This window comes from Hyperolius riggenbachi, chromosome 5 (genome assembly GCF_040937935.1).
Source record: "Hyperolius riggenbachi isolate aHypRig1 chromosome 5, aHypRig1.pri, whole genome shotgun sequence".
NCBI classification, from domain to species: Eukaryota; Metazoa; Chordata; class Amphibia; order Anura; family Hyperoliidae; genus Hyperolius; species Hyperolius riggenbachi.
In genome coordinates, this window is record NC_090650.1 from 141,258,917 (window position 1) to 141,284,547 (window position 25,631).

The 25,631-nt window shown below is 44.1% G+C and overlaps 1 protein-coding gene across 2 annotated transcripts in view; it reads left to right on the forward strand.

The window, feature by feature from the left end:
* Window positions 1-3,299: 3,299 nt before the first annotated feature.
* LOC137517518 (tetranectin-like) overlaps window positions 3,300-25,631 on the forward strand; it is a 35,615-nt gene continuing 13,283 nt past the window's right edge. For both annotated transcript variants that reach the window (XM_068234500.1, XM_068234501.1), the window contains exon 1: window positions 3,300-3,393. In XM_068234500.1, coding sequence (XP_068090601.1) covers window positions 3,303-3,393 — 91 coding nt within the window. In that variant the 5' untranslated portion in view covers window positions 3,300-3,302. The remainder of the gene's footprint in view (window positions 3,394-25,631) is intronic.

A 25,631-nucleotide genomic window follows, 5' to 3' on the forward strand; every position in this document is an offset into this window, starting at 1 on the left:
ATAAATGAATATTGTAATAATAAGCAATTTTATTCATTGTTCTTTTCACTACAGTTTTCACTTTAAGGGCTGGTGCACACCAGGTTCTGGAGCGTTTTTTAAAACGCTTGCAGCTGGAAAACCGCTTGGCTAATGAAAGTGAATAGGCTGGTGCACAAACGCAAACTCAGGGGTTGCAGCATTTTTAGATTTCTGAGGCATTTCTGCCTCAATGTTAAAGTATAGGAAAGTGGAAAACCGCTCTGAAAAAACGCTAGATCAGAGCGGTTTTGCAGGCGTTTTTGTTACAGGAGCTGTTCAGTAACCGCTTTACTGTAATAATATTTGAAATCTGCTACACAAAAATGCTCCAAAAAAAAAAAACCTCCAAAAAAACGCTAGGCATGTTTAGAAAACGTCTCTAAGATTTCGGCAAAACGCTCAAACGCTAGCGCTTTTTAAAAACGCTAGTGTAATAAAACCCTATTGGCCCGTATTTACTTGGGTGATTTGCGCAAATCGCCCAAAATCGCGAAACGCAAATGTGTCACCTGCACCATTTTCAGGCAATTTCCCGGAGATCGCGTTTCAGTGCTATAGAAGCATTAAACGCGATCGTGGAAAAATCGCCACAGTGTTAAGTGATTTTTCCACGTGAAATCGCAGAAAAATCACTCCTGCAAAAATTACCAGCGTTTTGCAAACGCAAGTGTGAATGGGCCCTAAACATCCCTAGAATCGCTCTGAAATCTGCTTCAAAAACCTCTAGCGATTTGAGGATCTGCTAGAGGTTTTTGGTGTGCACTGGGCCTAACAGAGTTCCAAACATCTCACTGGTGATTTTCATGGCAAAACTGGACATTGTTGACTTATATTAAGGAAAGTGCTTGGCAAAAGTACTAATTTATGATGGTTAAATGCAATGCTATATTTTCACCTCCCCCCAAGGGACACACATCTCAAGATGTCATTCTCATCACTGTACTTTACATACTTTCCAGACACCAACCCAACCGCAATATCAGATCTGTACACCACCTTCTTTTGTCTTCCTTCAGAATCACATTCTGGCATTCATGTATACAAAGTCTCATGTGCTTCACCCCTTTTCTGGAATCCCCTTCCACAAAACATCTTCCACTTTCCAACCTTTTAAATCCAAATCACTCCCTCAAAACTCACTTTTTTTCCGACAAGCATACACGCTAACTTAGGCCACCCCCCTTTTGACCTCTGGCTAAGTTGTACTTACTAGATAACCTAAAAGCACACTGCCTCTAGGTATGCATATTGTATACTAACCCACCTCTTGTCCCATCCCCCTTACCCCCCCATTCCTTTAGATTGTAATCTCACAAGGACAGAGCTCTCTCTCATGCTTTTTGTGTCTTGGAATTTGTTATTCATATGGTGTTTTGCAATTTGCTATACATTTTATTCATCATGTTACTTTTGTCACTAATTTATATTATAATTATTTATTTTCTACCAGTGTCTTTCTTTTGTGTACAACAGTGTCTGTATTATGTACCCCATGATTACGCCTTACTTTGTACAGTGCCACGGAGTAGGTCGGCGGTTTATAATAATAATAATAATAATCTGAGCTTTACATTAGTAGCCGGCCATATATGGAACTGGTATGGCATTGTCTTCATTCTTGCCTGTGATGTCTTGATAAAATCAAAGCGCAATTCTAAACTTGGTAAAGAAACTGCCAGCCTATTTGAAGAATAATGATGCATTAACTAGAGAGAAAAGGAAAAGAGCAGGAAAGAAAGCTGTGTGATCGGATCACCCCATGAACCCCACACCTCAAGTAACCTGTTCCAGAATTGCTTTTTCATTGTTATAATTGCGATTTGTCATGTGGAAGACTCAGATCCTACTGAAAATGGTGCAGATCCAAGCTGAGGAGTTAAACGTTATGAATTATCCGAGGAAAAGAGCTTTTCCAAGACACATTCTCATGCTATCTGAAAAATGTGCAAAAGGCGGTCATGCCGAATAGCAGCCAGAACACAAACTTTCTGGCAGAATTTAAAGTGCACCTGAACTGAGAGGGATATGGAGGCTGCCATATGCGTTTCCTTTTAAACAATACCAGTTCCCTGGCTGTCATGCTGATCTCTTTGCTGCAGTATGTGTGTGAGTCACACACCTGAAACAAGCATTCAGCTAATCCAGTCAGACTTTAATCAGAAACAATATTCTGCATGCTTGTTCATGGTATATGTCTAAGAGCCTATTCACACTTGCGTTTGCAAAACCCGATCGCAATCATTATGCTGCGAATGTACAGCAATTGCGATTTGGGATTCTCATTCCACTGGATGGGCATCGCATTGCGATAGCTCCGCTAATACTACATGCAATGTGTTTGACACTTTCACAAACGGCGCTATTGCCGGTCATAGGGAAAATTGTTGGAAGAATTGCGCGGTAGGTACACTGGCCTTTATGCTGTTTATACAACCTTATAGCGTGGGTTGTTAGTGACTGGTAAGCCTTTTTTCTTTTGGGTGCTGTGATGCACTTGCCTGATACCTCAGATATGAAACACGGTGGAACTGTATCTTATATTTGCCTGTGACCTGCGCTGATTTTACTATATTACTATTCGGACATTGGACATCGTTCTCTCTTAGCTGCGGTCATCTAATATAAGTATGTATGTACCTATTACTACCGGTCGGACACTACAATCTACCGCAGAAGCACAGCGTGTATATGTTCAGTTCATGCCTTATATCATGCTGATACTAATCCTCTATATTAATACCCCTCTGTCCCTGCGGGGCCAGGGGGGCGGGCGGCAGGGAGCGGGCCATGCACACGTGCAGCAGGGAGCGGGCCATGCACACGTGCAGCAGGGAGCAGGCCATGCACACGTGCATCATTGAGCACGGCCATGCGCCCTGGGGTCACATCACAGCCCTAGCGCACGTTATTCAACGGGCGGGCTAAATAGCTAGTCATCATATGACGTTTCAATTGTGCCTATAGCCTATCCTATGTTCTCTACAAGAAATAAATGTCTTTATTGCTACCAATCCTATTTTTCAGTACTTTCTAACTTTTTTGATGGCTATTGCAAGCTGCTTAATTTTTCCTTTGCAATTCTCTGAATTAGCACCATTGTGGCAATGTCAAGAACTTTAATAACAATTGTCATCCTTTTAGTGCATACTGCAAGGCTCTCTAGAGGTTCAGGAATGCTTTACTCGGGTTGGGAAGGAGTTCCTGCACAGCATGTTTTTATTATAGGCGTATTTAATAAAGTGCAGAAACAGATTGTGCTTCAGACAGTGCTTGGAATCACTATGGAGTACAAGCAAGCCTACCTGGTGCTCTGCCTCTTCTGCGTCGTCCAAATCACCTTCCAGCAGAAGAAACACAGGCAGACCAGTAAAGGTGAGCAGCATCTCATTCATACACAAGCTAGCTTTTATTATCTGTCTCTTTTAATGTTTGGCACTTACGAAAGTGTCATATTTTTGGAACAGATTATTGCATTCCTTTGCACAGAATTTGGATCAATAGGGAAATGCTAACGATTTTTTTAAAACTAAATGTAAACAAAGTTCTATGTTTAGTTCTGGTTAACATAACGTTTTATAACTGTGTGTTCGCATAGATAGATAGATAGATAGATAGATAGATAGATAGATAGATAGATAGATAGATAGATAGATAGATGTCAGTATATGATGCCTATGTTTTTTTTTTTTTTTTTTTTGTTGTTTTTTTACAGATGATCACTGGGCTTAAAAGACAACTGAAGTGAAAAAGAATATGGAGGCTGCCATATTTATTTCCTTTTAAACAATACCAGTTGCCTGGCTATCCTGCTGATTTATTTGGCTGCAGTAGTGTCTGAATCACACCAGAAACAAGCATGCAGCTAATCTTATCAGATCTGACAATAAAGTCAGAAACACCTGGTCTACATATGCTTGATCAGGGTCTATGGCTAAAAGTATTAGAGGCAGAGGATGAGCAGGACAGCCAGGCAACTGGTATTGCTTAATAGTAAATATATATGGCAGCCTCCATATCCCTCTCGCTTTAGTTGTCCTTAAACAAAATCAACCTCAGATTACATGCCATCATACCTTTAACTGGTTGCATTTGTAAAATAAATACAATTAAGATACTGAGAACAGTACAGACAGTACAGACTTGGGAAGTGAAGTGCTACTGCCACACTGATATACTGTATATTATACTAGCCGACCCGCGGCGTAGCATACGCCGCATAATTATTAATGCGTGAAGACTTCCTGATAGACACAGTTCTGCAGATGGGGTGGGTTTGAGGTTATCACTGTTAGGGAATGAAAAGATGGAACTCTGGACAGAGCAACATACAGTTGTCCGTGACTGAATACTGGTTTTGGTAGGTACAGGCATATCTTTTTGTAAGTTTGCCCCTGTGCCTTATTAATTGTCATAGCAAAAGATAATCTAACAGGAAATTGTCTGCGTGTAAAAGTAAAAGGCAAATTTGAATCTGATGGGGTGAGGGAAATGCGGGGAATAAGGACAGTTTGTGGGGTAGCAGCTGCGATAGTTTTACACTCCAGTACATTGCGGCGAATGTTCGTGACAGTCAGTCTAGTGCCACTGCACAGACCTCTTGCTGGCATGAGGTTTCTGAGAAGCATAATGACTGCACCAATTTTAATTTTCAGTTTGTGCGGAGGCATGCCAGTGGGCGTAAGACTGTTAAGAAATTCTTCTGGGAATGAAAGTTGACCTGCGGGATCATCTGTGACAATGGAGTCAACACTGGTGAAAGTTACTTCGTGGGTAGGGATACGTTTCAGTACTTGTTCATTAAGGTGTAGCGAGTCGTCGTTGGTGACGCTTAATATAGCTCGGGTACTCAGTATTTCAGGAGTGATAGTTGAGAAGTCGATGTCACCATATAGTTCTTGAACGGAATCAGAAGTCAGAGGAAAACAATGTGTAGGCAATGTTACAGCTGTTCCGGTTTTTCCGTCTCCAACATCGAGGAGCCATTTTGCAAAATCTTTTTCGTGAGGGAGCGCTCTCATATTTGTTGTCAGTGTAAGTACATGCATGTGATGCCACAAAGGTTGTTTGTTAATGCAACTGGCAACAGTAAGTGCTCGGGAGCCACGCATAATGACGGGGAGTATTTGTCTGAAATCTCCCCCGAGTAGTATTGTTTTCCCTCCAAATGGTTGCGTCTCACCCGTGAGGTCACGTAATAACCTGTCAACAGCCTGGAATGCGTATGCATGTGTCATTGGCGCCTCGTCCCATATTATCAATTTGGATTGCAGCAGATGTTGAGCGTGTGGTGAGGTAGGTTTGATGTTGCATGTGGAAGCATTAGTCAGCTTCAAAGGTATTTTAAAAACAGAATGTGCAGTACGTCCACCCGGTAACAATGTTGCAGCAATTCCGGTAGATGCTATGGCTGTAGGAACGTCTCCCCTCCCTCTGATGGTATGAATCAGGGTTTTGTAGACAAAAGTTTTCCCTGTTCCTGCAGGACCGTCTAAGAAAAAGCATGTTTGTCGCGGATAGGCATCGCTGTATGCAGCGTGTAAAACAGAGTCAACAGCGATTTTTTTTGTTCTGTGTTGAGTTTAGCGTAGTGTTCCATAGCGTTCGAGTGTTCAACTTGAGCGTCGATGGTGACAGATGAATGACACGGGAAGAATATCAGTGGTTGGTAAGTGTAATTTGTGCAGGTTGAGGACATGTGGTTGAAGCATGTCGTTAATTTCCGCAAGAGCATACATGGAAGCGGTGGCTGGAGAGTATTTTGTGAGAAGGTCCTCACAAAGGGAGAGTTTATGCGTGTCCCAAAGGTGTAGAACATTGTGTGGTTCACCGAAGACACAGACAAAAACGAAAAGTTGTCGCAAGAAGAATGGCATTCGTATCTGGGATGCCTCTGTAAGAGTATCATCCCATATCTTGTCGTCTTTAAGAAGACCTAATTGTTGGCACGCTTCTTTGAAAGTGTTACATTGGACGCCGTTGACAGTTTGTAGATGCTGAAAACTTTTGCCGCCTACGGAACGGGTAAGGAGAAGTCTGAGATAATAGCGTTCTGTGTCGTTAATAGCAACAACAGGCATTCTACCGATTACTTTGGTGCCTCCTCTGATTCTCTTTTTCCATTTTCCAGACGACTGTTGGAATGTGTAATGTTGTGGAACATCCATGTAATGTAAGTCCACAGCTTCGGGATCTGTCTTGTTCAGTTCAAACCATGCTAAGAGCATAGTGTTTTTGTTAGCTTGTCTTTGTAGCGCTTGTTCCTCGTGACCTTCATGAAAGAAGATGACTTGTTGTTCTGGCAAATGAACCGGTAATCGTGTAATAACGTGAGATTTTTCGGAAAGACTGTATTCGTTCAAACGCCACATAGCCTCAAGAGCACTAACATACCTACCGTCAAGAAAAGTCTGTATTTCGTCATGTTGGAAAACACCATCGGCTGGCTCCTTGTGAAGTGCAATGGATGCAGCGTCATGTCCTTTGTATACATACTTATACAGGTACTTTATACATTGAATGGAGGCGCAAACTTCAACATTAATATGCGCATTGAATTTCTGAGAAAGCCGGGGATTGTAAGGAACTATCCAACGGTTGTCGATATCGCATTTGCCTACAATGGCAGTTCTCCCCTGTCTTCGGCGGTATATGGGGTATCCTTGTGTGTTTTCTTGCGTCTCAACGTTGAAGTCCTTTGGGAAACTTTTGGTACACGTGCCGTCTTTCATGCAAGGTGAATTGGCGTTGAGCGTTCCACATGGACCATGGACCATGCATTTAGTGACAATTTGGAAAAGTCGACGGTGTATTTGGGGATTTGGAAGCTCAGCGCAGACATACTTGTCTATGTCATCTTTGGTCCTTATTTTGGATTGTGAGTCAAGTGTAAGTAACATATGGCAATGAGGCAATCCTCGTTTTTGGAACTCAATGACGTATATGTAAGCGATAACATTGCCAAAAATATTCTTGTCGAGAATATCTGTTAGGAATTCTCGCAGTTTGATATGAAAGACGCGGGCAACGATGTCGGGTCTGTGTTCTGGTCAGTTATGAGGAGAAATGGCGTTGGAGATTTCTGGCCAAGTAGGATTGCAGGTGAAGGTTAGAAATAAGTCAGGCTTTCCACATTTGCGGACAATTGCCATTGCATCTTGGTAGTTCTGTTGCATGTACCTTGGACTCCCTTGAAAGGTAGAGGGAAGAATGATCAAAAGTCCAGGGCGGAGGTTATGGTCTTGTGCTTTAGCAGCGACCGCATCAAGCAGTCCCCTGTATTGCTCTACACGCAAATCTTGCTGATGGGAGCGTAGGTAATGTAAACGTGCGCCTTCTGTTCGGACATACGCATCAACGACGTATTGCTGGAAGAGTTTGCCACTGGAATGCAAGGTGGAAAATGCAGATCGCATGGCAAGCCTGTAAGCATAATATTGTAGTTTCGTGACTCGTGTTCGTTTGGCAGTTTGCTTGTGCTCAACATGGGTCAATTGTATGTGCCAGCCTGGATCTCCGTAAGGGAATAGAAGCGGATAAACCATGGGATCGCAGTTCATATTGAGTACAGAGATACGCTTGCAAGCGTCTCCCGTTGGGTATATGCAAATGTCGCGTTGGGCAGGAGGTTCCCCGTCTTCCCCTACAAAGATAGCAGCAACATCAGTTTGACAGGATGGGGCGTTATACCTTCTGATATCCAGACTTGGTTTTTCCATGAGTACCATTCGTACAGCAGCAACAGAGTTACTGTGACTGATAATGTCATGCATTTGCATGTAAGACTTAGCAAAGGGATTAACCTGTCGTATAATTTTGTCTAGTTTCATCAACAAAATGTCCTTGCAAGCGCTGTTACATTCGTTTTGCAAACGTTGAGTGGTAGCCTCAGCAGAATCGAAGATATATAACTGACCGTATTGTGGTGACGTGTTAGGATTGGTATATAAAGGAGAGACTTGGTGATAAATTTGACCATGGATTCTGAAAGCATACGGTCCGTGGCCAGGTGGTTGAGCGATGTGGGCACCCATTGAAGCAAAAGCTAAAGCAGAGTTGTATTCCCTGATATGATCACAGTAATTTCGGGACAACGGGTTCTTGCCAGTCAAGAGGTCTTGTAATAAAACAGGAGGTTGCGATAGGGATGGCAAACACACCTTGCCGTTATGACAACACTTAGTGTAATGTCCCGATTTGTTGACCTCTGATGGCCAATGAAGAGCATTGCAAGAAGTACATAGTGCGGTAGGTAGGCCAATGTTATGTTCCTGGACGGGAATGGCGGTATCTTCTTGGAAAGCAGCGGAAAGTTGAATGCGGTGACTGCGCATGTGGTTTGCGAGAAGATGTGAGCTTTTGTAAGAGGTTTTGCAATGTACACATTGAAAGATTGTGTTTTGGGAATGTGTTTTCGTATGTTTGTTGAGAAGAAATGATGTTTGGAAGCATTGACTGCAGTGTTCACACTGAAAGGACTTAGTCACAGAATGTGTTTTGACATGCTTGGTAAGAGATGTGCGTGCGTTAAAGTGTTTGTCGCAAATGTTGCATACAAATATATTTGTTGTATGTATTTTGACATGGTTGAGGAGATCCACGTGAGCCATGAAGTGTTTGTTACAGAATGTGCAGTAGAAGGTGTGACTGGAATGAGTTTGTAAGTGGTTCTTGAGAGCGCAAGTAGTTTTGAAGCATTGGAGGCAATGTTCACATTGTATCATTCGTTCAGTGGAGTGGGTTTTGAAATGTGCGCTGAGATATCTCTGCTGTCGGAACGTTTTGGAACAAATGGTGCATTTATACGTTTGTTCAGTGGAGTGAGTTTCTAAATGTGCGTTGAGATATCTCTGCAGTCGGAAGATTTTCGAACAAATGGTGCATTGAAAGTTCTGTGTGGTATGTTTTTAGTTCAGTACCGACATTGTCAATAGATGGCAGCAGAACATCATCACATGATTTATGCGTTTGTTCAGTGGAGTGGGTTTTAAAATGTGCGTTGAGATATCTCTGCTGTCGGAAGGTTTTGGAACAAATGGTGCATTCATGTGTTTGTTCAGTGGAATGAGTTTCTAAATGTGCTTTGAAATATCTCTGCAATCGGAAGGTTTGCAAACAAATGGTGCATTAAAAGTCCTGTGTGGAATGTGGTTGTTCAGTACCGATGGCGTCCATAGATGGCAGCAGAATGTCACCACGTGTGATTGTAAGAGGCAAGAGAACTTCGTAATGGCCATGATCCAACGGACCGCTAAAGAGCAGGGAGATGGAGAGACGTTGGCCGGGATTGTAAACTCGAGGAGAGGCCTGCGGACGTTCTCTGAAGTGAATGGTGATAGTTGCGGGAAGTATTTGGGACATAGCGACAATTTCTGCCTCCCCACCATAAACACCAGAAGTGCTCATGTAGTCAGCATAGTGTTGCGCAGACTGTATGACTATGTTTCCGCGGCTAAGAACAACGGACAGCACATCGCCAAAGTAATCCCAATGTTGGTAAACATAGTTCACAGCGATGTTGCGAAGTTCGAGAGCAACAGTTTCCTCAATGACATTTTTCCAAAAGTATGCGACCGATAGAAACAAACAGTTACCTGACGCAGGAATTTGTATAACATTGAAGGAAACATTGTTTCCATGAAAGACATGTAACGCAGCAGCCATCTTCTATCTATCTATCTATCTATCTATCTAATAGAGTACGTGCCTCAACCTTGAAGCAGGAATTAGTTCATGCTACATTAGCACTATCCAGGAGCGCCACGGGGAGGCTTCCCAATGCCCCCATACAATCGGGGGGACTACGGGGTCCCAGGCTCTCTCTCTGCCTGGAAACCACAGTGGCACCCCGTAGGGGGAGGCTGGCGCAACCGACCCCCCAAGTGTGGCCAGCGCCAGGGGAGCCGTCCGCACCCACTTACCAATATTAAAAACAGGCACTTACCTTAACATCCATTGTGTTCTGCTACATGCGCATTAACTTGGGGGCACCACATGAGAAAGGAGTGAAGCATGGGTCACCCCAAGCTTTAGAGCTCAGGGCTGGCTCACATACAACACTCCAGGGGGGGAGGGGGGGAGGACAGGCGCAGACAACTCACTCCAGGGCTCACACCACCGGAGCAAGCCATCCACCACCTGCCTCCAAAGGATACAAACTGCAAAAATTGCTTTCCATGAGAAAATAATGCGCATGTAGCAGAACGCAATGGACATTAAGGTAAGTGCCTGTTTTTCATATTGGGAGGTGGGTGCGGACGGCTCTCTCCGGTGCTGGCCACGCTTGGGGGGGTTGGCTACACCACCCAGCCTCCCCCTCCGGGGTGCCGCTGTGGTTCCCAGGCAGGGAGAGAGCCTAGAATCCCGCGTTCCCCCCAGTTGTACGGGGGCATTGGGAAGCCTTCCCGTGGCGCTCCTAGATAGTGCTAATGTAGCATGAACTAATTCCTGCAGGGCGACCGCTTGAGTACATATGAAAACGGCGCCGATAGACTTGGGCGCAGGATACAGCAAGTATATGGCTGATCCTGCTTCTGCACAAGTCGTCCGTGTTAATTACTATTCCGCCTCCAGGCCGCCATGGATAGTGGGGGAATGATATAATTCGGCTTCCAGCGATTGCTGGAGGTCGATTTATTGTGTTTTTTAAGCAACTTCGGCTCCGTCTTCTGACGGCGCTGACGTTACTCACTGAGCGCCGCTATAGACTGATTCCCATTACAGTCTATGGCGGCACTCGCTGCGCCCAAATCTAGCAGTGCTGAAAAGCACTGCTCCACGACCGCTTTGCAGTATTGGTTTTTTGACCCTGCATAGTTTGACATGCAAAAGCAAATGCATATTTGCATGAGCATTGCCTCATGAATAGTCAATTAGGCCAGATTTGCAAAGCCAGACTTGCTAGGGTTAAGCCTCCTTTCCACAGACTGTTGATAGGCAGTGAAATGCCTCTCAAACTCTCTCAACTGCTCACTGCTGCCTAGTAACTGCTTGTTGCTGCCTGATAACTGCTTGTTGCTGCCTGATAACTGCTTGTTGCTGCCTGATAACTTCTTACCTGTGCCTGGTAACTGCTTGCTGAGCACACAGCTCAACAGTCCGTGGAAAGGAGGCCTCAAACTTGGTCTTTGAGCACGCATAAATTTTCTCATGCAAAGTACTTCTTCTTCTTGCTGGACGGTTGAGGCACTTACTGAATTATATAGATAGATAGATAGATAGATAGATAGATAGATAGATAGATAGATAGATAGAACCCATTCACCTTGGATAGGAATTGGATGGTGAGCATGGTTTTGTCCACTTATCCACTAGGTACACAGCTGGAAGCATGCTGAAGAGTGTTAATGTTTCATTGTACTGCATTAATTCAGAAAGTAAAGGCAGTTTTGAACAAGTTGAAAATTTGCTTTTATTATAAATATCATAATTACTAAAATGTTTTGTGCTTGGATAAAAGTCTTCCACTAATTAGAAATGAAAAAAGTAAATAACATTCCATCTGCTGCGGCTAAGTTTTTCGGCTGTGATGAAGTTGAAATTTGGGATCTTTCTGCAACGCTATTGGTGTGGCTTCCCATGGTGATGTGTTTGGCTCCGAGAGATTTTTTTCAGTTCTTTCTCTGAGTATTGTAATTTTACTTGCTTAATTACAATTGGTACCCACAGAGCTAAAACATGACCCAACTTCAAAAATACAACAGGTGGGCCTTATATTTAATTCCACCAAACAAGTTCACCATATATCATCAACTGGTATGGCAGTGGGGACATGCTGGAAGGTTAAGAAAAGAACATAAAAGGCTGCCACATACAGATTCTGAGAACTTGCATATTTCAGTAGTAGTACACCAGTTAGTGATCTTCAGTAGAAGTCCTGAGTTGTGGTGGCCATGATTGTCTATGCTTCGTCACTGGTGGTGATTGTCCCTTTTCTTATTGTGCTGCAAGAGAATCAGTGAGATGAAGGTGGTCCAGATATAGAAGGAACCACACACACATATACACACTAGGGATGATCAATGATATGCAAATATCTCTGCATTTATGCAAATATTTATGCAAATACCCATGTTTAAATTGATTGGTCTATTTTCAAGCTTCATATATTTGCATAAAATTTGCATAAACTCAGAAAAATTTGCATATCATTGATCATCCCTAATACACACACACCCACACGTTGCTGCATGGGTGATCACTGTACGTTTAGCTGTGCAGCATTGTGACTTGATTGATTTCAAACTGAGCAGAGATTACATGGCAGCTCAGTGCAGGGTCAGCTGAGAACTTAAAGGTTCCTTTTTGTGTGATCTGCGCACAGCTAAATGGCTATCTCAGCGCATTGCACAGCATCGTTACTTGCACTACATGCGACAGACTGAACCAACATGGAAACCAAAGGCAACCTGCCCCCAAAAAGCCTCAATCCCTCAGTCATGTGCACACTGCCAGACAGGAAATACGCCGCCTGAAAATCCACATCTGCGCATGCCAACGCACTGCTATCACAAGGAAAATTCAAAATGTTAATGTTACAATTGCCTTGCATTGCTTCTGGGACCATGCGCAACAATGTGCTCCAGCCTCTGCATCAGCTGGACAACTTTCAAGGCATCACCTCGCAGGAAGTGTAATATGTTTCATTGCCTTTAATGGCCATTGTGGAGAGATGCAGTAGGAGGAGGTGACACAACGTGACTTGACGCGGTATGTGTAAAGGGGGCCGCAGAAGTAAATATGCAGCACAGCTCAGCATGGCGTAGGCCTGTGTAACCTTGTCCTGTGGTCACTGCGTCTGTTTATTGTGGCCTTGTGGTGGATAAGTAGTCTGTGTATGTTTGCCATGTAGATAGTGTATTTGGGTAACATGACTTAGTTGGTCTCTGTATAACAACAAAGATTTATCAGTCCAACACTCACTGTCTGACTACAGAGCAATCCTTTATGATGTAGCAATGGAAAGAGAATTTTGAGTGCTTTTATATTTACTTAATTAAACATCAGAAGCTCCTAGCTGGAGAGCTTGCCTCACTTCCTGCCAATGCCTATAAGACTACCTTCCCTGTTCTATTCAAGAAAAATCTTCTCAACCTAGTAAAAGCAGAACTCTACCGAAAACTTTTCATTTGTGCTATTGTCATCTCTGACCTCAGTGGAGAGGTCTCCTTCCCGCCTCACTTCTCCTCACTCACAGAGTTCAGTCCCAGGCCAGCTACAAGATAAGAACCTATAAAGAATACATCAGCGAAATATACTCCTAGCCAGAGTAATCAAAAGAGAAGATTAATGCACATTTTCCAAGTTTATGCAAAATTGTGTTGCAAATTGTATGCAGCATGGAACTGGGCCAGTACAAACGTCCATCAACTGCATGTGTTTGGTCCGATTTTAAACTGCATATAATGTGCAGCAAAACTTGCATTAAGACAAAATAATTGTCATCTCACTCATCATCTCTAGTAATTAACAATGACTGTGAGGTTGGTAGGTTTATCATGCCTTCTTCAACAAAAACACAGGAACCATGTTTTGAGTGGAGCACACGTATATGGATATTTATTAGAGAAATTAGCTGTTTGTGGCTGTACAGGGCTGTCCTTTGGATTATCTCCATTGGCTTTCACTTATCTTAATGAGATCCAGACAGCGGAACACAAAATCAATGACATTCTTAGGACACCTCTGAGCCTACAAGGAATCTAACTGCAAAGGAATGTGAGGAAACACGTAAAATCAAAACGTCCATCTAATGATGTGGAAAATCTATTGCCAGCCGGCTTACATTCAAATAACTTTTCCATTTTGAATGTCATTTATTTACTAATGCCAATACTGACCTATAATAATGGTTGCATAGCCAGCTGTGGATGGCAGGGGATGATTTTTCTTAACCATAATTGCCAGGGGGAAAAAACCATTGATTGATAGGGCTAAGTTCACATGGAGTTTGTTGCGATACACCAATCTAGAAACTGACAGCTTGCTTATTGGCATTCATTTATGACAACATGGAGGTGTAACGGTTAGCACTCTTGCCTTGCAGCGCTGTGACGCCACAATGTGAATGCGGCAGTTATAAAATCATTGTAGTGTGTTGCCTTTGATTGTAACTCATATTATTTAGCCATACTAGCTATAGCTGGAGAGGGTTGAAAAAGAGAGGATGACCTCTAAAAGCATTGCAATATCTCCTGCTTAAATTGATACAATTGTATGAGCTATTTTTTTAATTGATGGAACTTTATTGAAATGAATGTATGCTGATCTAAAAGAAGATGGTACTGAGTCCAACACTGCAATCTATACACTAGATATTCCCTTCCTGGGCTAGGAGGGCAGGACCTTAAGCACGTCAGCATATCTAGTGGGTGGTGCTCAACCATGTGGATACATTTCATTATGCTCAAACATCTACGCTGCTCCTTCTAAAGCTTTTTATGCTGCAAGCAAAGTTGTCTAGAGGCTCATATTGCTGGTTCGTCAGGGGCGTAACTAGTGGAAGAGCAGCTTCTGCAACTGGAGTGGAGCCCAGAGCCATGTGTGTGTGTGTCGGGGGGGGGGGGGGGGCAAGGGGGCACTTGTTGCCCTCCCTCCAATACAACTCCCCCTCCAGGGCTGGTGTTATGGTCAGGCTTGTTATAAGTGTGGAGTCATGGTAGCTACATCTTTATGGGGGGTCATAGTGGCGACTATGACCCCCATAAAAATGTAGCCACCATATGAAAAACATGTATATGACCCCCATTACATGGTTCCCCGGGCTCTAAACATGTGTTTCTCCATAGAACATTGGTGAATGATCAGAGCTACTAAATGTCTGTAGACCTCATGTATTTACAGGTGCTGTAATTGTGGCCTAAAACAGTGCTGTGTATCTGTACTTGAGCTTTATAAATAAGAGCAAATTATATAAATAATAATGATTAGAGATGGCCCGAACGGTTCTCGGCGAACTTCCGGGGGTTCGCAAACTTTTCTGGAAGTTCGATTCGCCCCCATAATGCACCATTAGGGTCAACTTTGACCCTCTACATCACAGTCAGCAGGCACATTGCAGCCAATCAGGCTACACTCCCTCCTGGAGCCACTCCCCCCCCCCTTATAAAAGGCAGGCATCGCCGGCCATTTTACTCATTCGTGTGCCTGCAGTAAATAGAGAAGGGACAGCTGCTGCTGCTGCAGACTCTCATAGGGAAAGATTAGTTAGGCTCTTGTAGGCTTGTTAGCTTGCTCCTTGCTGATTCTTATTGCTAAAATAGCACCCCACAACAGCTCTTTTGAGAGCTAACCTTGTTTTTGTGATTTTTTTTTCTGTGTGTCCCACTGACACTTGTGTTGCATAGGCAGCCTTGATAATTCATACTGTGTGTGTGCCACTGCCAGGCCCAGCACATTCAGTGACTACCTGTGTGTGTGACAGGTGCACATTGTAATACCCATTTCTGCATATACCTACCTACCTGTTGTTTACAGTGCACCCACCTACCTATGTGAGTTGAGCGCACGCAGTGTCACTGTGCCTGTCCACTACCTGTCTGTGTGTGACAGGTGCACATTGTAATACCCATCACTGCATATACCTACCTGTTGTGTTCAGTGCACCCACCTCATCACTGCATATACCTACCTGTTGTGTTCAGTGCACACACCTACCTACATGAGTGCACCCAGTGTGATATACCACTCCCTGCATACCTGTTAACTGCACCTGTAGGACTGCACATTGTATTAGTCAAGTCAGTGCATACCTTTCACTTCATCCCCCCCCCCCCCCCCCCCGATATGGACACAACGGACAAAACAGGTAGAGGCAGACCCAGAGGAAGGCCACCTGGCAGGTCTGTGCAACGTCGTGTTGATGTGATTTCGTGCGGCCCTGGCCCAAATCTTGGGAGTCTCATCAACTCCCAAGATTGTCAGGATGTGGTTGACTATTTAACACTGAACACTTCATCTTCCGCAGCCGCCAGCGCTACTACAAGCACCACATCTGGTGCATTTGACACTTCCCAGGAGTTAATTAATGGGGAATTAACTGATTCACAGCCATTATTGTTACAACCAGATGAAGGCACTAAGCAAGTTACACCACCTCATATGTCTGAGTTAGGCAGCGACACTTTGGACGTAACGTGTGAGGAGGAGGATGATGAAGTACCTGCTGTTGGTGCATTTTTGGAGGTGTCTGAGGCAAGCGAAGCTGGGCAGGATGATTATGATGATACGGATCCCACATGGGTTCCTAAGAGACAAGATGACCAACGGACAGTTCAGAGGGGGAGTCTGAGAGGAGTAGGAGGAGACGAGTTCCTGAAAGAAACGGGGAGTTCGTTCAGAAACAGCTGGTGGCAGTGTCCGGTGCCATGTACCGCCACCTATGGACAGCCAGCCAACATGCCCTTCAACGTCAGCTGCTGATGTCACCATATTGCCATCACCCCAGGGGGGCTCAGCGGTTTGAAAAAATGTTTATGTGTCTGCCTCAGATCGGAGCAATGCCATCTGTTCTCTCTGCCTCCAAAAATTGAGCCGTGGAAAGGCCAACACTCACGTAGGGACAAGTGCCTTACGAAGGCACATGGAGAAAAGGCACAAACTGCAATGGGAAGAGCACCTGAGCAAAAGCAGCACACAAAAGAAAAGCCACCCTCCTTCTCCTCTTCCTCCTTCATCTTCAGACTCTTTCTCCCTTGCACCTTCACAGCCACCCTCCTCCACTCCGCCTCTGCCCTTGAGTGATTCCTGCTCCTCTGCCCACAGCAGCCAGGTGTCCGTGAAGGAAATCTTTGAGCGGAAGAAGCCAATTTCTGCCAGTCACCCCCTTGCCCCCTTGTCTGACAGCTGGCGTGGCGGAACTGTTAGCTTTCCAGCTGTTACCATACCAGCTGGTGGACTCTGAGGCCTTCCGTAAATTTGTGGCCATTGGGACACCGCAGTGGAAGATGCCAGGCCGCAATTATTTCTCTAAAAAGGTGATACCCAAACTGTACCATGAAGTTGAGAGGCAAGTGGTGTCATCTCTGGCACACAGCATTGGGTCAAGAGTCCACCTGACCATGGATGCCTGGTCTGCCAAGCACGGTCAGGGCAAGTACATAACTTACACAGCCCATTGGGTCAACCTGGTGACTGATGGCAAGCAAGGAGTACGTGGCTGTGCAGCGGAACAACTTGAGACGCCTCCACGGCTTGCAGGCAGGCCTCCTGCCACCTCCTCTCCTCCTGCTACATCCTCTTCGCTGTCGTCCTCCTCCTTGGCTGAGTGGCAGTTCAACTCTACTGGTGCTGCAATCTCCTCTCTAGCTACACAGCCCCAGCTCCCCAGGGCCTATGCTGCATGCCAGGTACGACGGTGTCACGCCATCTTAGACATGGCTTGCCTCAAAGCGGAAAGTCACACTGGACCAGCTCTCCTGGCTGCTCTTAACAAACAGGTGGATCAGTGGCTGACCCCGCACCAGCTGGAGATCGGCAACGTGGTGTGTGACAATGACAGCAATCTCCTTTCCGCTTTGAATTTGGGAAAGCTGACACATGTACCCTGCATGGCACATATGCTCAATCTAGTCATTCAAAGATTTGTGTCAAAGTACCCAGGCTTAGAGGATGTCCTGAAGCAGGCCAGGAAGTTGTGTGGGCATTTCAGGCGGTCTTACATGGCCATGCCATGCTTTGCGGACTTTCAACGGAGAAACAACTTGCCGGTGAGACGCCTCATTTGCGATAGCCCGACTCGCTGGATTTCGACCCTCCTTATGTTCTCCCGCCTGCTAGAACAGGAGAAAGCCGTCACCCAGTACCTCTACAATTTCAGTAGAAGGACACAATCTGGGGAGATGGGGATGTTCTGGCCCAACAACTGGACACTCATGCAAAATGCATGCAGGCTCATGCGGCTGTTTGAGGAGGTGACCAACCTGGTGAGTCGCAGTGAAGGCACCATCAGCGACTTGATCCCGTACGCTTACTTCCTGGAGTGTGCCGTGCGTAGAGTGGTGGATCAAGCTGTGGAGGAGCGTGAACAGGAACAGTTATGGTAGGAACAGTTGTGGGAGCAATTTTCATCAGAATCAGATGTTTCCTCAACACCTGCGGCAGCACAGAGGGGGGAGGAGGAAGAGTCATGTGGGGAAGAGGAGTCAGACTCAGATGATGAGGAAGGTGTTTCTTTGGAGGAGGAGGAGGCGATGGCAGAAGAACAACTGCAGCAGGCGTCGCAGGGGGCTTGTGCTGTTCGACATTCCCGTGGTATTGTTCGTGGCTGGGGGGAAGGAGGAGGACTTATCTGACGTCACTGAGGAAGAGCAAGAGGAGATGGATAGTACGTCTGGATCCAACTTTGTGAAGATGGCGTCTTTCATGCTGTCCAGCCTGTTGAGGGACCCCCGTATGAAAAAACTCAAGGGGAATGAGCTGTACTGGGTGGCCACGCTACTAGACCCTCAGTATAGGCACAAAGTGGCAGACATGTTAACAACTCAATGCGTTTAAGGGTGATGTCACAGCACAAAGCAATAAAGGTACCACTGTCAGTAATCCTTCTCCCATGTCCACGCAGGCAAGGACAGGATGCTCCAGCGATCTCATGGTGAGGTCGGACATGCGGACATTCTTTAGTCCAACGCCTCGCCTTAGTGCTTCCGTATTCACCCTCCGCCACTTGACTGCCTTCTCCGCCACCACCAATAGGGTCCAGGACTCCAGGCGGATTCCTGAATTTTTAAGGTCGCTGCTAGCAGCGGGCTATAATAATTTTTCTGGTGCGTGTACATGCCTGCCTAATTTTTCTGGCTGCAGCTGCAACAACAAAACAAAAGGCATGTACATGTGCCCTTTCCCCTTTGTGATCATTACCTTTCCGCGATAAAGGAGCTTGCGTATCACAATGAAGCAATGACCGACAGCTATATGAGTGTCTCAGGGGGAGGGGGGTTAGGGGCGGCACACCCAATATAATAAGGTTGTTGCTTCATTGTGGACAGACCAAATTTGATCAGCTGGACAGTCACTCCTTGAGCTGCCACAGCCTGGCGACCATATGGGCTTTAAAACCGCCACGGCCTGCACTCTGGCCATGGTGCGCACCAGTCCAGCACGGCCGTCACTACACAAACAGCTGTTTGCGGTGCGTTACACAGTGAGTTTGGTGTGTCAGTGTGAAGCAGTACTCTAATTATACTCCCTGATTGATGTATACACATGCAAGATGTTTTAACCACCCTGGCGTTCTATTAAGATCGCCAGGGTGGCTGCGGGAGGGTTTTTTTTAAATAAAAAAAAAACTATTTCATGCAGCCAACTGAAAGTTGGCTGCATGAAAGCCCACTAGATGGCGCTCCGGAGGCGTTCTTCTGATCGCCTCCGGCGGCCAAAAGTAACACGGAAGGCCGCAATGAGCGGCCTTCCGTGTTTTGCTTACTTCGTCACCATGGCGACGAGCGGAGTGACGTCATGGACGTCAGCCGACGTCCTGACGTCAGCCGCCTCCGATCCAGCCCTTAGCGCTGGCCGGAACTATTTGTTCCGGCTGCGCAGGGCTCAGGCGGCTGGGGGGGACCCTCTTTCGCCACTGCTCGCGGCGGATCGCCGCAGAGCGGCGGCGATCAGGCAGCACACGCGGCTGGCAAAGTGCCGGCTGCGTGTGCTGCTTTTTATTTCATGAAAATCGGCCCAGCAGGGCCTGAGCGGCAGCCTCCGGCGGTGATGGACGAGCTGAGCTCGTCCATACCGCCCGGCTGGTTAAAGCACTTTAGGCCTGCAATTTAGCATTCAATGTGATTTCTGCCCTTAAAACGCTGCTTTGCGTCAAATCCAGATTTCTCCCCGTGACTTTTGGCGTCTATCCCACTCCGCCATGCCCCCCTCCAGGTGTTAGACCCTTTGAAACATATTTTCCATCACTTTTGTGGCCAGCATAAATTTTTCTAGTTTTCAAAGTTCAAAGTTCGCCTCACCATTGAAGTCTATTGCGGTTTGCGGAAGTTCGTGAACCGAAAAACGGAGGTTCGGGCCATCTCTAATAATAAGGGCAATCTTCCCTTCACTTCTGCAGTATGTCATTGGTTTGCCAATCTAGTGTTTTATAAAAGAAACATATAAATGTGGTTGTCAGTCACCACTTGTTTCACTTTTCATTACTTGCCTTCAATTTGTTGTGATCACACATGTTGTACTCTCATTCTCACCTGCACTTCGGGAGGATAATGGCCTCAATTCACTAAGCTTATCTCTTGTCTTTAATAACTCTTCTAGAGTTGTTACCATGGTGATAAGACATGTAGTATTCAGGAAACATTTTACCTCAGGCAAACCTAAAGTTAACTCTTCTGTCTTTAAGTTAACTCTTCAATCCTTAAAGAGAATCTGTATTGTTAAAATCGCACAAAAGTAAACATACCAGTGCGTTAGGGGACATCTCCTATTACCCGACGCTCCTCGCCGCATTAAAAGTGGTTAAAAACAGTTTTAAAAAGTTTGTTTATAAACAAACAAAATGGCCACCAAAACAGGAAGTAGATTGATGTACAGTATGTCCACACATAGAAAATACAACCATACACAAGCAGGCTGTATACAGCCATCCTTTTGAATCTCAAGAGATCATTTGTGTGTTTCTTTCCCCCTGCAGCTATCTTCCACTGAAGTGTCAGGCTATTTCTTCCTGCAGAGTGCAGACAGCTGTGCCTGTATGTAATTCCTCAGTATGTGAAAGCCCAGCCAGCTCAGAGGAGGATTTATCCAGCTTGTAAAAGTTAATAGAACAGAGAGAAGCTGCACTAATCTAAATATCACACAGGCAGTGTGCAGAGAGGGGCCTGGATGGGGGAGTTCATAGCAGAACCACAACACTGAAGAACTTGGCAGCCTTCCAGACACAGGCCTGACAAGTCTGACAAGAGAGAGATAAGTTGATTTATTACAGAGATGGTGATAGTAGAACGTGCTGCAGTAAGCCAGAACACATTAGAATAGCTTTTGGAACTTGTAGGATGATAAAAAACAGGATGCAATTTTTGTTACAGAGTCTCTTTAAAATAACTCCAGAGTTAAAGACAGGCTGTTCATTAACTGCGTGTGAAAATAACTACAGAGGAGGTAACTTAACTACAGAGGAGGTAACGTAACTACAGAGGAGGTAAATTAACTACAGAAGAGGTAACGTAAGGAATGAAGAGATAAGATATCTATTACTTACTGTGTGGAGGTAAGTTTTCTCTTGCCTTATTATCTCCAGCATGATCTTAGTGAATTGAGGCCATTGTTAGTTCCTTTAAAGCAAATCTGAAGCGAAAAATAAACTTATGACATAATGACTTGCATATGTAGTACAGATAATAAGTGAAACATTAGTCACAAAGAAATAAGCCAGATCTGCTTTAAATAGCTTAGATTTAGTTCTGCTGAATGACTCTTTTTACTAAAATACAGTTATACAAGGAAGTGGTGCCAGACTGTAGTTCACTGACCACTTGTGGTTCACAAGCTCTTGCCATATGTTCTCCTGAAAAGAACTATGATATGCATCTCTGGTCAAATTAAATGCATTTTGATTGTTAAGTGGAAAAAGTGAATCTGTGTAAAAGAATACCCAAGCAGCTCGGGTTGACCCAAAACTACTAGGAAAGTATAGGGGACTAAAAGAGACCGAAAAGCCCTCCTACTAAAAAGCAACGTGTAAATAAAAACAGAATGTTCTGATTTGCCAATTGTATAAATCTTTCCTTTAACTAAAGTTATACAAAGACAGTAAATGTTGGAATTAAGGTTTTTTTTTTAAGAAATGCATTTTGATTCCAGGAACATGCTTCAAAAAAGTCGGGGCGCATATAGTATTGTTTTGCCTCACCTCCCTTTCACCATACTCTAAATATTTTGGAGTTTTGAAAGCGAAATGTTGCTTGATTCAGAACCTGTGTTCACAGATAATTGTTTTGTGAAGTGTTCCTGAACCTGTGCAGTGAATCAGAATCAAGTTTGTTTTTAATGCAGTGCAGTCTGAGGACCAAAGATCACAACCATCCAGTGGTGGTTTTTGGTCTTGTCTCTTGCATACAGAGATTTCTCAGTATTCTTTGCAACTTTTAATGATGTTATGCACTGTAATGATAACCCCCCCCCCCCCCCCTCTTTTTTAAATTATGCATTTAGGAACATTGGGGTGTATGCAATAAGCAATAATGTTTTAACAGAATTACGTTCGCAAAGTCTGACGTTGCATGCAATGAATTACGCTGCATAAGCCTTTAGGCATGTAACTCTGCTAAAACAAACATTTTTTATTGCATACACCGATTATCCAAAAATTGTTGCAGTACTTGTTCATATAGTGTTCCACAAAGTGGTGTTTCTCTCCCCATTTTTACTTCTGAGGGACTCCTCTCTAGGACGCTCTTTTTGTACTCCTGTTGCTAATTGAACTAATTAGATGTGAGATGTTTCACCAAGTTGCTGTTTAGCATTAGACAGCTTTCCCAGTTTTTAGCTGCCCCTGGCTCAATTACTTTGAAACCGGTTACCACTAAATTCAAAATGAGGATCCAGTGCTCATACAGCAATGCAGTTTCTCAGTTTTAACATATGATTTGATATTTCAACATAGAGTTTTCATTATTTGAAAAGTATCAAATTCTGCACGCCAACTTTTTTGGAATTAGGGCCATAAAATGGTAAAGTTTACACTTTAAATTTGCATGAAAACATGGCATTTTTATTGTTGTGTTTTGTGGAGGGAGCAACTGCATGTTGCAGACATTTACACTGAGATGCACCCCGGGGTATGTACATTATTAATGTTATGTTCCAATAGCTAATCTTACAGTAGTTATGAAAAAGAACAGCGAGGACCAGTATTTTCAATATTTCTGCATAAATAAATAAATACCTAAAATGTGATCTTTTTTCTAAGTCCTAAAACTAGATAGTGAGGACCCAATAAAGCAGATGAGTCTGATATCTCATGCTTGCTCAATTTATGAGGAAAATAGTTTACTTACATATTTCTGTGTGGCACTGGCAAGACGACGTGAAGTGTTGCTGCCAGTATCTGATTTCCCGTAGTTTAACATTTCTGCTAACTGTTGATCAGCCCTGTAAATTGGCTTGGCAGAATATTAGTTTATTTCTCTCTACAGAACAGATTCAGCTCAGGGATATCAGCGGACGTCCTTGCATAAATTGCTTGCTTCAGGACCCCCTGCAACATCTGTGTAGGCTTAAAGGACAACTGAAGTGAGAGGGATATGAAGGCTGCCATATTTATTTTTATCTAACCAATGCCAGTTGCCAGGCCCTCCTGCTGATCTTCTGCCTCTAATACTATTAGCCATAGCCCCTGAACAAGCATGCAGCAGATAAGGTATTTCTGACATTAATGTCAGATCTGACAAGACTAGCTGCATGCTTGTTTCTGGTGTTATTCAGATACTACTGCAGAGAAATAGACCAGCAGGGCTGCCAGGCAACTGGTATTGATTAAAAGGAAATAAATATGGCAGCCTCCGTATAACTCTTACTTCAGTTCCCCTTTAAGTTCAGGAGGACTGTGATTTGGCTAATCCAATACATCCATTTCTTCTGTTTTTAAGGGATTTTTAACATTTGTTGGAAAAAGTAATGCATTCAGTTCAGTTCTATATACTTGTAGTGTTATCCAAAACATATTTCAGCTTGCTACTTTGTTCTTGTGTGCGTATAAAATGCAATCACTGCACAATGTGTCCAACAGAAACTGGCAGAAAAGGATGCCAAAGTTATCTGCCAGTCAATGGACTAGAGCAGGTGTTGAGAATAAGTGGCTCCTGCTCTTTGAAGTTTAAGTGGACCTGAACTCAGAATGTCCTCTCTGCTCAAAAAGATCAGCAACAGCATAATACCCTTTAAAGAAATACATTTCTTTGTTACAGCTGATACAAATCCTGCAATAAGTCTGCTGTGTGTACACTTTGAGTTAACATTTGGGTTAGCAACCTGTGTTTACAAATTAGCTGCTCTGCCATGGCAGAGGAGATTCCTGAGCTGACACAGCTGAGAGATCAAATTACAGTACGATTAGTTACAGATGAGGGGGAATTAGACAGGCTAAACTATCTAAACACATACAGGTTGCATTTTTCTATATTTTCCTTCTGTCCTGTGCAAGAGTTAAAAGGTCTATTTTAATAACCCCTGCATCTCCCTTTTCCACCCGTACCATCCGGGCAAGTCATGCTTCACTAGATGCAGCATCCTCTTCATCTCAGCATACTGGATGGGATTTTTGACCATGCTTATGCTGAAGGATCTGAACATGAGGTGATTCAAATTATATGGCTTCTGATGAAGCAGTCATAAAGCTGTGAAACGCACGTCAAGCATTTGTTGTAACTGCATAGAAAATACAAATGAGAACATCTGATATTTTTTTGAAGGATGATCCCTTGATCTGGAACTTTTTTTTTTTAAATCAATGTGCAATAAAAATTATGTTTTATGAGTTACTTGACGCTGTTCTATGAACCAATATGAACCTGTGCCTCAATACATTATCCATGCAGCATAGTGGGAGCAGAGCTGGAACAAGGTCCTCCAGCACCCAAGGCACCAAAGTGCGCCCCTCCATCCCTCCCACCCCAGCCGTCACACACTGATTGCTATTAGAATAAGAGGCATCCTAGGGCCCCCAACCTAAATCTCTAGTTATCTGGCTTGCAGCCACTGCCATGTAGTCCCTTTTCTTATTTCTCTCTGCTTCAAACACAATAGGGGAATGATAAGTGATTGAGTTGTGCACCCCTTCCTACACTGCGCCCTGAGGCTGGAGCCTCTCTCGCCTCTGCCTGAGCCTGGCCCTGCAGACAATATATAACAGTATAACAGAATACTGCTGCTGTAGTTGCACAGAGGAGAATTTTGAAAGTTCTGTAGGTTTTGGAGGGAGAGGGGATTTCATTTATTAGTAGGAGTTGTGGGTGGTGGCTAAAGGTACATACACACGTCGGATTTTTCCAAAAGACGTCAAATTGGGCGTGTGTACAGTCGGTGGTTCAGCTGATAACACTGGTTTTGACGGATCCGCCTCCAAACGTTTGGAAAAATCCGACATGTGTATGTACCTTAAGTGTGGGTGGAAGCTTAGTGTGGTAGTTGTGGTGTCTGCGCTGCACACACAATTCTTTTGAGAATCAGGGGTTTCACTGTCTACAACAAAGAAAATCTAATCAATAGATCTTCAATGATGTCCAATGTAGCCAACTCAAGTGTGATGCTCCCAAGGTAAAGCAATGTACATCCAATAATTGATTTAATAACTTAACAAATTGCTATTAATTGTAGACATACGATTATTACCCATTAATTATTACTGTGGTAACTTACCTTGAAGGGCTGCTCGCTTGTCGTCACCCTTCCACTCTATTTTTGGATCTAAGATAAGCAATATGGCCTGAGGGCCTCCTTACTAGAAATAATCATCAGGATGTGAAGAATTCACTTTGTTTGCAAGTTGTACACAGCTTAGATTCAGCCCATGCAATGCCCTTCCTGCTGATTACGATTTCCCAGTTCCAAGCTACATATTTTTTACATTTTCATGTAAGTTGGAATTATTTGCATCTCATCGGCCATATCTGCTTCTT